This window comes from Lactuca sativa, chromosome 2, assembly GCF_002870075.4.
Source record: "Lactuca sativa cultivar Salinas chromosome 2, Lsat_Salinas_v11, whole genome shotgun sequence".
NCBI classification, from domain to species: Eukaryota; Viridiplantae; Streptophyta; class Magnoliopsida; order Asterales; family Asteraceae; genus Lactuca; species Lactuca sativa.
In genome coordinates, this window is record NC_056624.2 from 38,918,991 (window position 1) to 38,936,048 (window position 17,058).

At 28.3% G+C, this 17,058-nt stretch overlaps 1 protein-coding gene across 1 annotated transcript; it reads left to right on the top strand.

Moving 5' to 3' along the window:
* Positions 1-874: 874 nt before the first annotated feature.
* On the top strand, positions 875-7,880 carry LOC111886518 (GDSL esterase/lipase At5g33370). The gene is made up of 5 exons (XM_023882775.3): positions 875-1,371; positions 1,595-1,722; positions 2,311-2,553; positions 3,307-3,559; positions 7,470-7,880. The coding sequence occupies exons 1-5, from the start codon at positions 1,140-1,142 to the stop codon at positions 7,700-7,702; spliced, it is 1,089 nt and encodes a 362-aa protein (XP_023738543.1). The 5' UTR covers positions 875-1,139; the 3' UTR covers positions 7,703-7,880.
* The last annotated feature ends 9,178 nt before the right edge of the window (positions 7,881-17,058 follow it).

Below are 17,058 nucleotides of genomic sequence, written 5' to 3' on the forward strand. Positions count from 1 at the left end.
GCTGTAATATATATATATATATATATATATATATATATATATATATATATATATATATATATATATATATATATATATATATATATATATATATATTTGTTTTTATGTGTATGCATACAGCGTATGTATGTATGTGTTTGGCTACAGTCTGTACACATGGTTAGCGCCCATCTACTTGGCAATCAGGTTTTATTATCTGATTCAGCACCGGAAACATCCTTAGACAGCGGGAAGACCTGCCGTCACATACAATTTCCGGCTTGTATGTCCCAAATATTTAAAGTCCTACTAACTGCAATGGTAGCTCATCAATCACCATCCTCATTCAACATGTCATGTAACACAGCAACTCAGTGAAAGCAAAACTCATGTTCAATCCCACCGAATGGATACAACCAAATTCAATTAAATTTTTAAATTTAAACAAAAACATGATAAATATAATTACATAAATGTTAAAGTAAAATGGATACATTGATGTTTTTAAATATATCTTGACGTAATTTAGACACAAAAGTCCTGAAACACAACAATGCATGCTTGCAATTGCTAATATTATTAATTGCAATTTAACTTATAGATATAATATTATAAATCATTCCGGTTTAGAGACATGCAAGTCTTGAACATACAACGGTTTTTTAGTGAGAGACAAACCAATATTGAAAACTTAAAGAGATTATGTATAATTAGAAGCACATTCTCCATTAATATATACATATTAGATCCGCTATAAATCTTATATAATTGGTCCTGCGCCACCACATGGTGGTGGTGTACAGACGATTTTGATTCCGATTCCGACAATGACACTATTTCTATCTTATCAATTGTACCAATTCCTCACGAGTAACTTTGGCCTATTCACAAATTTGGACCAACATTGCATTGCATTACACCATGCCTAAAAAGTGAAAGCAAGTTCCCCAATTCCTAAAAGCATGCATTATAGACATCCATATTTAACTTCACTAGTTTCGATGCCGGCATCATTCCGGTGGTGGTAGCAATTGCCCATTAATTTTTGTACCATCGTTCGCCACCGTTAATCACTATAAAAAGTGGCATCTCATTGTGGTTTGATCAATCAATACATTTTTAAAACAACTTTGAGAAAAGTTCTTAGATTTTGTTGATCAATGGAGAGTTTGTTTTCTTTGTGTTGTTTAGCGATAATGGTGTTTTTCAGTGTCCCTCTTGGAGCTGAGGCTCGGGCTTTCTTTGTCTTTGGGGACTCACTAGTCGATAATGGCAATAATGACTTCTTATTCACTACTGCTAGAGCCGATTCACCACCTTATGGCATTGACTATCCCACTCATCGTCCCACTGGCCGTTTCTCTAATGGCCTTAACATCCCAGATCTAATCAGTTGCGTTTTTATTGCTAGTAACTATTACAATATGACTATTTTTAAAAAGTTACAATATTCATATTGTGTTTAAAAAACGTACAAAGAGTAAAAATGTTGGCAATTAATCCGTGTATTTTTGTGACATTGCCTATAAGTTGGTAGATATTAGTTAACATTAAGAAGTTGTTATATTTATTTAATGAGATGAATAACTTGTATATGTTTTTTTTATATGTAAAGGTGAGCATATGGGAATGCAGTCCCCATTGCCATACTTGCATCCGTCGCTAAGGGGAGACAAGCTCCTAGCTGGTGCCAACTTTGCTTCTGCTGGAATTGGAATCCTCAATGACACTGGAGTTCAATTTGTATGTCCCCACATATCCGTTTACACATTATAAATTTTTAATTATTAAAAAAACAGATTTATACGTTTCTGTTTTTAATATTTATAAACCATACATAAAGTGAACATATTTTCAGTAAATTTATAATTTTACAACACAATTTTGTTATAAGTATGCTAATACCATAACCTTTTCAGTTGGGTTTTATTTTATAAAACTATTTTGTGAAGAGTTTGGCTTATTGGTGATTATATCCTTATACCATAAGCTTTTCGATTTTGAAAGTAATATTTTAATTTTTATTGTAATTCGCCTTTTTAAAAGATTTGAACTTGCAACATAAAACTTCTACAACTTGACTCATTAGTGACTTTGATAATTGTATTGCATGATGCACATGTCATTAGAACAAATCTTTTTTAGATTTGGTCATTTAAGATGTTGAAAAATATTACTATGATTAGACAATTAATAATGATAATGGACCTCATGTACATTGTAGCATATCCAACTCATGAGGAAATAATTAGTGTATTTCCAAGTTTCCAACAATATAAAAGATTACCATGGTTTAATATTTGTACTAATAAATATTTTTATGTCCCACAGTTAAATATAGTTCGGATGTGGAAACAATTAGAGTATTTCCAACAATTCCAAGTTCGACTGACAGATATTGTTGGAGCAGACCGAACTCGTGAGATTATCAGCAATGGGATCTCACTCATATCCCTTGGTGGAAACGACTTCGTGAACAACTACTACCTTGTTCCACTATCTGCTAGATCTCGCCAATTCTCTCTACCAGATTATGTTCGCTATGTAGTTTCTGAATATAGAAACATTCTTTCGGTAAATTTCTGTGGTACAATGAAACATTTTTTTGGTAAATTTCATGCTATATATGGTAACTATGATTTTTTTTTTACCAAATTAAAAACATGTTAAGGCTAAGCATTTATGGGGAAACAATTCAACATTTTAATTGTATGAAGAGGAGGTACTTTGCAAACATCAATGTTAAAATAGATCAAGACATTATATCTTTTTATATTTAAGTGTATATTTGAGCAAGAAGTACAGCATTCATATATATAATAATATTTTCGGTCATAGTAACTCTATACATGATGAATATATAGTTCATATTCTACAATCATATCACCTACATTACTTTCATCTATTTTACCCATATGATTTCTAATAAATCAGGAAATATTTAGTTAAATTTTTATACAAATAAATCATTTAATATTTATAGACCGTATTGAATATGTAATTTTTAATATTAAATACTATGAATGGGGCATAGGTTTTAATGTGGTATGATGGATTTGAAGGTGTATTGTGGTTGGTGGGAATATCTATATTTGGTTGCATTTCTTCATGACCTCATGTGCATATTAATGGTTTTGCACAAACAACAATAATGATTGATTTAGTAACATTAATATGTTACTTATCCTAAAGTTGCAAAAACGGGTATTTGTTGTTTAGATAATCCTTTCTTCCTCTCGAATATTGGAAATCTAATTTTTTTATATTTATAAATAACAATCCATTAAAGCTTTTGCAAAATCAATTAATTTTTTTTCTTAAATGTAGAGAATGTATGATGTGGGAGCCAGAAAGGTGTTGGTGATGGGCACAGGACCGATGGGATGTGTGCCGGCGGAGTTGGCTCAACGGAGTAGAGCCGGAGAATGTTCAGTAGAGTTGCAACGGGCAGCCAATTTATTCAACCCTCAACTTAATGATATGTTAAAAGGACTCAATGATGAGAAGGGTGGTAATATTTTCGTAGCCGCTAATACAATGAAAATGCATATGGATTACATATCTAATCCTCAAGCCTATGGTACGAAATCACTTCATTCATATTATTCAAACTTTGTTTTTTGCAATCTATCAACGTTATACAATGGTTTCGAACATTCAACATTGACATGAATTATATGTAGCCATAAGAAAAGTTGATGAGTTTTTTATTTACATAATTATTCGAAACAAAGATCATGAAGGCTTTTTTTTTTATCACTTTTTACACTCTCATTCAATATGTCAGATATAATTTTTGTGGTTATTTTCAATTAATTTTTTTACATGTTATTTTATGAGTTTTTTATTTTATGAAATTTTACATAATATTTTAATGTAATAATTACAATAAATGTAGCAATAAATGGATATTAATTTAATTAATAAATTTACCTTTTAATTTTAAAATTCCCAAAATTAAAATTCATTAGTTTTTTTCATTATTTAAATTATTTGCTTCAATTTAAAAGATAAAAAACATTTCAATTATAATAAATTATTATTTTTCTTATTTTCTTATAAATTCAAATTTGTCAAACATTTTAACCTTTATATTTAATATTTTTTTCCTTAAATTAACTTAGATGATAAATAAGTCTCACAACTAGAAAAATAATAAATATTTTTTTGTGTATGCCGCTAAAAGAAAATATACTTATTTTTTTCCGAAAAAAAAAACAATATTTTATTTATTAATTTTTTTTTGTATGTACAACATCTACACATGCGTGTATAATACACGCGCAAATCCACAAACATGTAAACATATAAATAGAAAAACAAGTCCTATTTTTTTTATATTTTTTCCTTGCAATTCGCTTAAAAATAATCCTTAGTACAATAATGTGTTTATTTGTTCTTTTTCAATTATTATTTGGAAAAAAAACTATTTATGTTCTTGAGTTTTAAAGCTTTTATTACATATATATATATATATATATATATATATATATATATATATATATATATATATATATATATATATATATATATATATATATATATATAGGTTTAGATTCTATGGAAAACAAAAAAAACCCTAAAAATCATAAAAATGCATCAAAAAAAATACTTAGAGATTACAAATATTTTTTTTTGAATTTTTTATAAAAAATCGCAGGTTTTTGTTAAAATTCGCTAAAAAAAAAAATTTCATCGATTTTGTAAAAAAAGCTGTGATTTTTTCAAAAAAAAGTTTTGTAATCTCTAAGTATTTTTTATGCATTTTTATGATTATTAGGGTTTTATTAGGGTTTTTTTGTTTTCCAAATAACCTTTCGCGTTATATATATATATATATATATATATATATATATATATATATATATATATATATATCAATGTTGCGGAATTCACTATTCGTTACTCGTTCAATCAACCGGGGAGTAGCGGGGAGGAAATAGTCGAATACGGTAGTTTATAAAGAAATTAGTTTTGGGGAAATTACATATATCAAAAATCACATGTTTATTAAAATTCCTAAGAAAGTATGTGACATATCAATAAAAGAGATATATGTTGGAATGTTAAAATATTTTAAAGAAGTAAATATTAAAATCATGAGAGAGAGAGAGAGAGAGGAAAACATGTACAATTGGTTTATTTGGTATCTTTTTTAGTTTTAGGGTTAATATGTTAGATAAAATATAAATATACATACTAATCATAAAATTTTGATTTTTTCTATTTTTAAGTTGATGAGAGAGAGAGAGAGAGAGAGAGAGAGAGAGAGAGAGAGAGAGAGAGAGAGAGAGAGAGAGAGAGAGGGAGGGAGGATAAATACACAATTCATTTATTTGATATCTTTTAGTTTTAGGGTTAATATGTTAGTTAAAATACAAATATACATATTCATCTCAAAAATTGATTTTTTTCTCTTTTTAAGTCAATTTTAACCATTTGACCTAGTTTTATCGAGTTTGACAAGTTGGTCCGATTTGGACCGAGTTGGCTTTCACTCTTCTCACTAAATAGCCGAATCTGAATACTCACCCGAGTAAGTCCAGTTTTACAACAGTAATATATATATATATATATATATATATATATATATATATATATATATATATATAATATGATTTTACGTTGTTATATTATTTAAAATCATTATATTTATCATGGATATTATATTTCTTATACAACTCATAATAATAATAATAATAATAATAATAATAATAATAATAAACTAGTTACATAAACATAAGCAAATAAATGAAAAACTAATGTTAGATAAACATAAGTGAATAATAACAAACTATTGTTATAAGTAAATAAGCATATAATATGTTCATTAGTTTTTTTTCATTATTTAAATTAGTTGTTTAAATTTAAATGATAAATCACATGTCAATTATAATAAATTATTATTATTATTTTCTTATAAATTCAATGTTCTCAAACATTTTAAATTTTACATTTAACATTATTTTTTAAAATTAACTCATTTGATAAATGAGCATCACGACCATTTAAATAATAAATATTACTTTTTTTGTTTGTATCACAACCAGTAAAATAATAAATACTACTTTTTTGTTTGTATACCGCTAAGAAGAAATATACTTATTTTTTTTTTTTGAAAATAAGAACAATATTTTATTTATTAATTTTTTTATATGTACAACATCTATACATGTTTATATGCGCAACATCTATACATGTTTATATGCGCAGATACACATATATGTAAACATATAAATAGAAAAACAAGTCCTATTTTTTTATATTTTTCCTTGCAATTCGCTTAAAAATAATCCTTAGTACCATAATATATATATATATATATATATATATATATATATATATATATATATATAGAAGTAGGTTCATGCGAAAACATAAATATCTTGCGAAAACACGAAAACAGATTTTATCTTATGAAAATCATGCATATGTACTATAAAAAATAAATTTATTAACAATAAATTAAAGATAGTAAGTTTACATAAAAATAATAATAATAATAATAATAATAATAATAATAATAATAATAATAATAAACTTGTTTACATAAACATAAGTGAATTAAGTGATAAATTATTGTTATAAATTTTTTTAAAAATCATGCATCTTGCTTTTAGGCCTCCAACAAACTAATGACACTTATATTTGCTGGTATTTCTAACGTGATATTAACTTCCATGGGCAATGTTCTGTGTGAAATAACTCATTTTGCAGTATTCTTTCATCATTAGATTGTTTGGTGCGGGCAACAATTTGGTCGTTTTTGTCGATTTGGCAGGTCGGTAATGACGTTACCACGGTGGCTACACCGCCCCTTATGCTTTTCTTCATTTCCCGTTACCACCAGAACGTCCCACAACATAGTTTCTTCCTCTGTTTAGGCTATGATTCCTCTACTTTTCTTCCTCTGTTTTTTTTTTTCACCTCAATGAGTTTCTCTATTTCTTCCTCCTTCTCAAACATCGTTTTCTTCAAGAAGAGGATGATATGGCAACACAAGATCCCTCAACGACTGTGCCCATACCCGCCAGTCTTTGAGAATAAAGAAAAGTTTCAAACAATCAGAGAAACATGATGTCCATTGCTCACCTTATGTAATACTAAAATGGACATCTGGAACCAACAATATATTGGTTAACCAAAAATAGACACAACTGTGTGGAGTTGATCACTTAGACCCCAAATTATGCAACTAATACGGGCTTCTAATGAGAAAAATATTAAAATGATAACTGAAATTTTGAAAATAAAGTTGTGTAGGAAGATTGAATAAGTTAATTACACAATAAACTGAAAGTTTAATGATTGTGAACTAATTCAGTGGCTCACCTTACTTGAAAGAAGATAATAGTATAATGATATGATTGTAAGCATCTGATATTATTAAACTTTACATAGAAGATAAAACATTTACTAAATATTATTAAACTATAAATATAAAAAAACCTCTGTAAATTTGATGACCACTTAATTTATTTGTTGTGCAGGATTTATAACATCAAAAGTAGCATGTTGTGGACAAGGACCATACAATGGACTTGGATTATGCACACCAATGTCAAACTTGTGTCCAAACAGAGACATCTATGCATTTTGGGATCCTTTCCATCCTTCAGAAAGGGCCAATAGAATTATTGTGCAACAAATGATTGGTGGCACTTCTAACTACATGAATCCGATGAATCTTAGCACCATCTTGGCCATGGATTCCAAGGCTTGATCTTTTATTTTATGTATAATGCATTGTATTTAGCTTTGTTTATTGAAAGTAATTCTTAGTTTGTATTTTCTATATTATGTTGAAGCAAGAAGCATGTATGTTTGTAGTTAATAACATGCATAAATTATTGTTTAAGGCATAATTAAGGTTTGGATGAATATATCTTCGTTCCATAGTAGTTCCTGCATGAGTTGGTTGCTTGACCTGTGTGTTTATGTATGCATATGTGTGTGTATATATATATATATATATATATGTGTGTGTGTGTGTGTGTATTTGTATTAGTATAATTAGCACAGTCGACAGATAATAAAGCACAAAATTTGGTGACCTCATAAATGGTTAATGTGAGAAATTGATTAATTCATTTAGCAAAAATGTTTGTAATATTGTGTTGGTTTTTGAGTACTTGATCACGATGCATTCCTGGTGAGAGAATTCTCCTGCTGGTAAAATGCCCTCCTGGTGAGAGGATGCACCCTGGTGAATGTGATGCTAAGTAATAAATGCAATGGAGCCTTCGGAGAACACACTCCGGCTCACTAAGAATGCACTTATGATGAATGTTCTATGTGTAGAATGTGATGTTGGGAAGAATGAATTATTGGAGACAATGCGTTGAAGCTTCCTAAATGTGCTCAAACTCTTGGTAAATGTGTTAGTAGCCTTATAAATGTGTTATATTTTGTTAAATGCGCCCATGACCTTCAAGGACGCGCTGAAATGATCCATAATTTTCTCCATGTATGATGAATGTGCACGATGCATGGAAAATGCGCTCCAGGTGAATGACAGGTAGCCATGTACATCCCTTAAGGATTGAAGATTCTAGAAGCAACTATATAGTGTTTTTTGATTAGCCGATTTCATTTTGGGCCTAATTATGGATGTGTCTGGACCATCAGATTTAGGGTATCCCTATGCTTGACTATAAATAGGCTCACATCTCCATAAAAAATCACTATGCAAGATATGTATTTGCGTATAAATTTCAAGAGAAATTGTTGTGAGGTTGAAAGTGTATCCTTTGGAGTAGTTTGTCAACAAGACAAATTTACTTTATTTGAGAGCTCAAGTAATGTGCGACCTTTATGTTAGTGATTGTAGTTGTTCATGGAAGTTTAATAAAATCCTCATTCTCTAGTTCACTATGTTCATAGGTCATATCGATTGAACCATGTTAAATTTTATGTTCAGTTTTATAGTTTTTTCGATTATTGTATTTTTAGATGTTCATTCCACGTGTTTTACCGAAATCTTTACTTTTTTCTGAAGTTGCCTAACTTATTTTATTTATTTCTCAACAAATTGAATGTTATGGATGAATATCGGAAAGTTAAGATCAAAAAGGTCAAATGTTGCAATCTCATATTTGGAGAATAAAAAACAAAGACCATTTATACCAGAAAAACTTACACCTAACCTCTGTTGAAAGAAAACTAGAGGTGATGGAGCAAGATGAGTGAGACTTATTAGATGTGAAGGCACTTGGTGTATTATCTTTGGAAAAGATTGTAACTTACAAAATTGTCAATTTGAATACTACTTAAGGGTTAATCAAAGAAAACTCTATCATGTACCAAAAACCTTTAGCTACAAATAAGGTTTTTATGATTCAACCATTTGTAAATATGAATATGAAGGATGATGGCCCGGTACTAAGCGTCTTAATAAATAAAATTCATTAATCTAAAGGTTGATTTTGGTTGATATTGGTTATGAGAATGAAGTCAAAACATTACTACTATTATCTCTTTGTCCGAAAGTTGTCTAGTATAGTGACAACAGCTAGCGGGCTAATGTAACATCCTCAATTTGGGATTGAGAGTATTTCCATTTCTAACAAAAATTAAAATTTTATAAATAAATAAAAGTAAAAAACTAGCTCAGAAATAAATTTATAAATTAATTATAAGTTGATTTCTAATAGTTTTTATATATATATATATATATATATATATATATATATATATATATAAACCTTAAAAATAAAATAAATATTGAATAATAAATAACTTAGAGACTAATATTAAGTCACTAGTTTCACTAAGTAGCAAACTTTTTATTTACTAGCGTTGACTTAATCATTGACCATTTGCTAAACAGATGTCGAATAAAATGTTTTTTATGTGAAATAAAAGAATTGTACTAGTTTACTACTAGAAAAGTTATTATATTTTGAAAACTAAAAAGCTAAAGGATCATCTGTCAAAGGACCAAAGAGCGTGAGTTAGTCTATATATATATATATATATATATATATATATATATATATATATATATATATATATATATATATAAACTAAAAAGCTAAAGGATCATTAGTCAAAGGACCAAAGACATGAGTTAGTGTATATATATATATATATATATATATATATATATATATATATATATAGCTAAGATCAAATGTGGATTGACATCTATTGTGTGGACGTGTGGAAAATGTTATTCTGTGACATGACAAAGAAAATATGTTGTTTGATAATATAAATACGTTCAATCTTACATAACTATTGTCACTATCACACATTATCACTAATTAAATCATGTATAAGGTTATTATAGACTTATTATTATTATTTTTCATTCTGTCAGAATGTTGTCAGCATATTTATTAAGTCGTATTCTGTCAGAATGAAAATGTTTGAAAAACAATGTGTGAGAACAAAAATGAATAAGCATTAGTGAGAATGAATGAAAATGACGATATTTTTGGAAGGTTGAACGTATTTGCATTACTAAACAAGTTATTATCTTAGTAATTCTCCTATAATAACATTGTCCACATGTCTGAACAATAATTGTTCATCCACATTATAACCTATATATATATATATATATATATATATATATATATATATATATATATATATAAAGAGAAAGAGAAAGACTTAACATCATTTGAGAAATTTGAGAAATGAAAGATGCGCGAAAACTCAAGAAATTTTTGTTTGATATTTATTTAAAAAAAAGAGTTTTAGTGCCTTAGTGGCTGGTTTTAATTATTTTTTAAATATGTTTTGAAAAAAAACTTTAATTGTTGGTTGATGTGTATATATATATATATATATATATAAATATATATATATATATATATATATATATATATATATATATATATATATAGTAAATTATATGAATTGTCCCTCGTATATGTACCAATTAACACGTTTAGTATGTATTTTTAAAAATTAATTCGAACCATCCTGGTATTAGTTTTTATCACTTTGATCCTCTGAGAACATAAAATGACTATTTTCCCATAATAACTTCTTTTTTAGTTTTCTATTATTTGGTTATTACTTTTTTTGATTAAATAAAGAGAAAATAAGAATCCCCACCCCTCCCCTTTCCCTTTCCTTAGTTTCCTTCTTTGTCTCCCTCTTTCTCACACTTTCCCAACAACAACCCGACAACGTTCCTCCTTTTTTCTTTGGTTGGACCAACCGGGCCCTCCTCTTTCTTGTGCTCTGCTTTTTGATCGCCGACAAATCTAACCATAACAACCACCGATCAACACTCAGAAAATCCACCAATATGCTATTTATTCTTTTTGTCTCATAACTCTAATAGCAACTGCTACCTACCTTCTTGTAAATACTGACGAAATCAAGGATTACTGGCCTCATTTTTGGTGGGTTCCATATAGAGACGGTGGAGTACATTGCTTTTGGGTTCCATATGGGCAGTTGCATATCTGGTAGAGTAAATTTTTTTTGATGGTTGAAAATGTTCTCTACTTTGGTTGGAGAGAGATAAAAGAAGGGGAAAGGGTAGGACCTTGAGAGGTGGCGTTTTTTTGGTGATTCCGCATGTGATGATTCATAAACGGAGACGATGTGTTTTACATGGGTGGAGTCTTGCATGCAGCTTAAGTTTTGGCTTTGATTTTTTGATGGTATCATTTGATTTCATGTGATAGGAATTGTCAAAGCTGAAAGGCAGTAACTGGCGGTTGTCGAACTAAAGTAAAAGGACGAGATGGTGCTGGTCACCATTTATCAAAAATCCTGGAGAAATATTTGTTTTCAATCACAGAGAAGAAAATAGCAAAAGATTTATGGGAAACAACTAGAATCATGTATCTTGGAGCACATAGGGTGAAGGATATGGAAATACAAACCCTAAAGGCAGAATTTCAACGTTTTATCCATGAAGGTGACATAATCAATCAATGTCTTCGCGCTCAAGATAAACAAGTTATCTTGAACATTTGTTTTTTTGAAGGAATTGACAGACGAACAATATATGGTGTAGAAATTCTTAAGAGCCATCCCCAACTAGGTCCATAAAAATTGTATCTACCATCGAACATTTTGCGACCCTTGAAAGAATGATGGTTGAAGAAGTAATCAGTTGTTGATGCTAACCCATTAGGGGTGAGTAGAAAATATGATGAAAAAGATGAAAACTCTAAAGTATCAAACAAGACCTATCGTGGTAATAAAATTAACTCATGGGGTCATGGAAGAGGGCAGGGAAGAAGTTGAAATAATAATAAAAAAGGCGGATACTGTGATGGTGGTTAAAATCAGTCCACAATGAATACCGAGGAGCCTCCAACCAAGATAAATATACCAATCAATGTTATAATTGTCTAAATTATGATCATTATGTAGCTAAGTACAAGAATCCAAAAATAGAAAGAAGTAGCAACAACAGATACAAGGCACACCTGGTGCAAGACAAGGATGACCACAAACCTATGTTGTTATTTACTATATGTAGCATGACATAACAAAAATGTCACATCCCCAAACCAGGATGGCGAAAACGTTTTGGGGTGGATGACTTCATGAATAGTATCACAACATAATGTACAATAGTGATCAAAGCAAACACAACCGTCATAAATATAATTGAAAATGTTACATTGTTTCCAAGTATTGTATGTTTCAAAACTAATTACATTATGATGAAAAAATGAATAGTACAATACCGTAGCGTCCGATCCTTAAAATCCTTGTGGCTACCTATGTAACAATTTCTTGAGAATAGAAGTAGTTTTGAAAAGTGTCAACAATTAAGTTGATGAGTTCAAAATAGTTTTTTATGTAAAAAAATATAACTCTTTCCTTGTAAAATGATAGTGTTTGTTCCTAGAAAATCCAATATTTCCTAAAAAATGAGTTGTAGTCTTAAAAAGCGTAAGACCAAAAATGTCTAAGTATTTCTTTACTTAAAATAACATTACATAGTTTTATATAAAGCTAGCATTTTTTCTTGAATCTCATGCATTTGAAACTCCCTTTTTTAACTTCCTCAAACCACATTCATTTGAAACCCCTTTTTAACTAATGCAACTCAAAAGTTTTCTTAATTATGATTTAACACTCAAAAGTTTTATAACTTATATTATGTTTAATTAGCATTTAGTGAAAAGTTTAGTATAAAAAGATAAATCTTTTGTGTCTTTTGTGTTATATAAAATCTTACATGTAAGAAGGATTTGAAGATATTGTGATTCAAAAGTTTTCATGTAGTTGAAGCATTCACATCCAAATATGATGATTTGAAGAAATGGGTTATGTCGATCCAAATATGATGATTTGAAGAAATGAGTTATGTCGCATCGATGGTAATTGTAATATGATTTTTTCTTTCAACAAAAACAAATGAAGCTTTTCTATTCTTTCTTTATATTCGGTTTATCATTTAATCTTTATATGTGATTTGTGTGTATTACTCAATCTTGAATGTGACTCTCCAAACATTAATGTTTTCCTTGGAATATCTTTCTGATTCTTCTTTTTCATGAAAAATATTTTGATTGTAGGTTAGTGAAGAATTGTCATCAAGTTTCTATGGTTGAATGGTGTTAAATGAAGAAAGAAGATTCATAAAATGGATATAGGTTTTTTTGTTTGAGCAAAGTTGATGAATGTTAGTTTTTTCTTTTGATTTAAATGTATGTTTACGTAACATCTTTATTTATATATTCAACTACCCAATGCTGTTATTTATTTAATTGTAGTTTTTCTATTTTGATTATGTTTATTTTCTATTATATTTCTGTTGGGTTATCCTACACAACATATTTAAAAGACAATATTTAAAGATAACATAATTTTGAACATTTGATATGTAATTATGATAAACTTATCATGATATGTTCTTCATATGAAAGTAATTTATCCATATTACTACGACAAATTACATATGACATTTACGAAAATATATATATTATATGTGATTTGTTTAACATGTATATGCACCTATGTATATTATAAATTTATACTTAAATATCTTTATGTTTAATAATTGAAGAGATTAAAATGATGCATCAAAACCAATTATTTACACGAATATAATAATAATAATAATAATAATAATAATAATAATAATAATAATAATAATAATAATAATAACAATAATAATAATAAATATACATATATCCAAGTATCGCATTCATTTGAAACTCACACTACAACTCAAGAGTTTTCTAATTTATGTATATTTATTAGTTACAACTCAAGATTTTTTAACTTATGATTATTAGTTAGTAATCACTAATAACTTTTTATTTTCCTTTCTTTTATAAGGTTATAAAGTTTTGCTCATTAAAAACATTAATGTATTTGAAGAGATTTGTGATTTAAATATGAAGAGTTAATATAAATGTTATAATAGATGTTTTAGTGTTTTTATGTTATTAAAAGTTTTAGTGTTTATTTTTCATTTTTTTTATTATTCGTTGTATATATATCTTTTTGAATACAAATGTTATAATAGATATTTTTCTATTTTTATGTTACTAAAAGTTGCAGTTCATATTTTTGTTCATACGTTTTGTTACCCGTTATATTATCATTCATTTCATATTTAATTTACACAATATTAAATGATTTATAAAATTATCAAATAATTGTATATATCACAATGACTTAAAAATTAAACTATAGTGTTTAATAAAACTAATATGTTAACTATATGTTAGCTTTACTACTAACATTTTGTTTCAAAGTAGAAATATTAAACAATAATTTGGTAAAAATTATTATTTTAACTATATAATTTTATTCTCGCGCAACGCGCGAGGATTCACCTAGTTCTAATATAAAACCATTTGAACACATGTTACCCCATAAACTAAATGTATCGTTGATTTCCCATGTGAGTTATTACAACCATGCTAAAACCGAAGTTGGCCTACTGCGACGTTCTTCAAGTGTCAGAATGTTCGACATTTGTCACTCCAGACCTGCCGGTCTAGCTTGTAGCTAGAAACTTACGTGAGGGATTGTCATTCCCGTATAGATCTATACACAAGTATCATGCTCTCTTACCGAGACTCTGGTTATAATTCGGGACTTTAGTATGTACTCTGGTAGGTACTGTGAAGACTTTGTCTCACATAATTTTTTCAGCAAGTTTACGTTTTGGTGTAATGAAAACCACTGTATGTGTAAATATCAGTTTTCCATAATATTAATAGTGTATAATAATTATATACTTTTATATAATTATTTGTCTTGTCCCAGAATGTTATAATAGTGTTAATGACTCATAAACTACACCTATTATAGTTTATTATAATTCTTTTGTTGTACCTATATATATATATATATATATATATATATATATATATATATATATATATATATAGGTTAACATGTTTAGATGTTCATAAATAACATATATTATACATCTAACACAAGTATATGAGCTTTTAGTATGATAAAGTCAGTTTTGTAGTTTTTAACTTTTTATGTCACAAGGCGATAAATATTGCACTATAAATTTTGTAAAATTTGTTGTTACCTTTTTGTGACGTTTAGGTCAAGTTAACCTTATATGTTTAAAACAACATATTTTAGGTCAAATCTCACAAAAATGGTACCATAACTTGGTTATGACATTTTTTTGTTAGAAAACACTTATTTTCACATAAGATGATAGATTCTTATGTTTTCTTTTTGTAAAACCAAGTCCTTGGTATTTATAACTAGTTTCATAACATATGTCCAAAATAACATATTTTGATTTATATCCCACAAAAATGGTGTAATAACTTGGTTATAACCATTTTTGCTAGAAAAGTCATATCGTGTTCATAAAAACCATAGCTTTTTTTTTATAGTTTTGTTTTCTTTATACGACTTTTTCTTAAGAACATATAGCATGTTTATACTCAGTTTTCATAAATTTGTATTTTAAACAACATACCACACATAAATGTTCATAATACTAGGTAATAAGATTATTTCATGTAGATAACATTTTTACACAACATGAAAGTAAAGCATGTATAACAACATGTACAATAATACAAGTTTACTTGTATTCTCCCCCTAAAACTTGGATAAAGCTGAAAATGAGGGGTATGAACTCACCTTTTGTGATTTCCCTAGAAGATAGAAAGAAGTGGTGGGAAGATGAGGTAAGAATCGAGTGACAACTTCTTGAAACTCCAAGATCTTGCCTAAGGTTTTTGTTTCAAGAGTGAAAATGAGAGAACCAAAAGATGATGGTAGAATGTAGTAGGATCTCGAAAATTTGAAGAAAACTTACCAAAAAAACTTGCAAAACACTTGCCAAATGCCTTGAATCAACTAGAGAATTCTTGGAGAGTTTAGAGAGTATATAAGTGAGATTGAAGATGAAATGGTGGGAACGGAGGCCTCTTGGCCGAATTTATAAAAGGAGAGGGAGAGATAAGAGTGATGGTGGTTTGCATGGGGAAGGGAAGAGGTAAGCCCTTCCCATTTATGGTGTTGTGATTATTTTCATGAAGGTAGGGTTCTTGGGTTAAAATAATCTAGGTAAGCCTCTTTGATTTCTTTAATATAAAGATGATATGATGATCTTGGATATAGAGAGATATGTTGGGAGAGAAGAGACATAATATGTCTCATATAGTTTTTGTTTTATTTTATTTTATTTTTTTTTAAAAAACCTAGCCTTTTTTTTTAATAGCTTGTCATTTTTATAAAAGTGTGGTGAGATTTGAGAAATTTGTAAGGTTTAATAACTAACAAAAATATTGTTATTTAATATTATTAATAATAATATTAAAACCTTATAATTTTATTATTTGTCAATTAGTTATATAAAATCTGAGCGTTAAACGCGATAACTTCCAATTTCTAGATGTATTATCTTTTTCCGATATTTAACCGGAGTGTCAAGTTAAATACTAGATTATGTGATGTTTAAAACGTGTTTATGGATTTGTGAACACGTAAACTTTCACACCCCCAAACCGGAACAGCGGAAACGTTCGGGGGCGGGGGACGTCATGTACAGTATCACAAAAATTGTAAAATAGCAATCAAAGCAAAAACAACCATTACATCGATAGAATATAGTATGTACATCTGTTCATAACATAGTTTGTATGACATCAAAAGATA

Excerpts from the sequence above, each read along its gene's own strand:
- LOC111886518 (XM_023882775.3), top strand. The coding sequence starts at position 1,140 with ATGGAGAGTTTGTTTTCTTTGTGTTGTTTAGCGATAATGGTGTTTTTC. Across the intron at positions 2,554-3,306 it reads AATATAGAAACATTCTTTCG|AGAATGTATGATGTGGGAGC; the intron begins GTAAATTTCTGT and ends TCTTAAATGTAG. Across the intron at positions 3,560-7,469 it reads ATCTAATCCTCAAGCCTATG|GATTTATAACATCAAAAGTA; the intron begins GTACGAAATCAC and ends TTTGTTGTGCAG.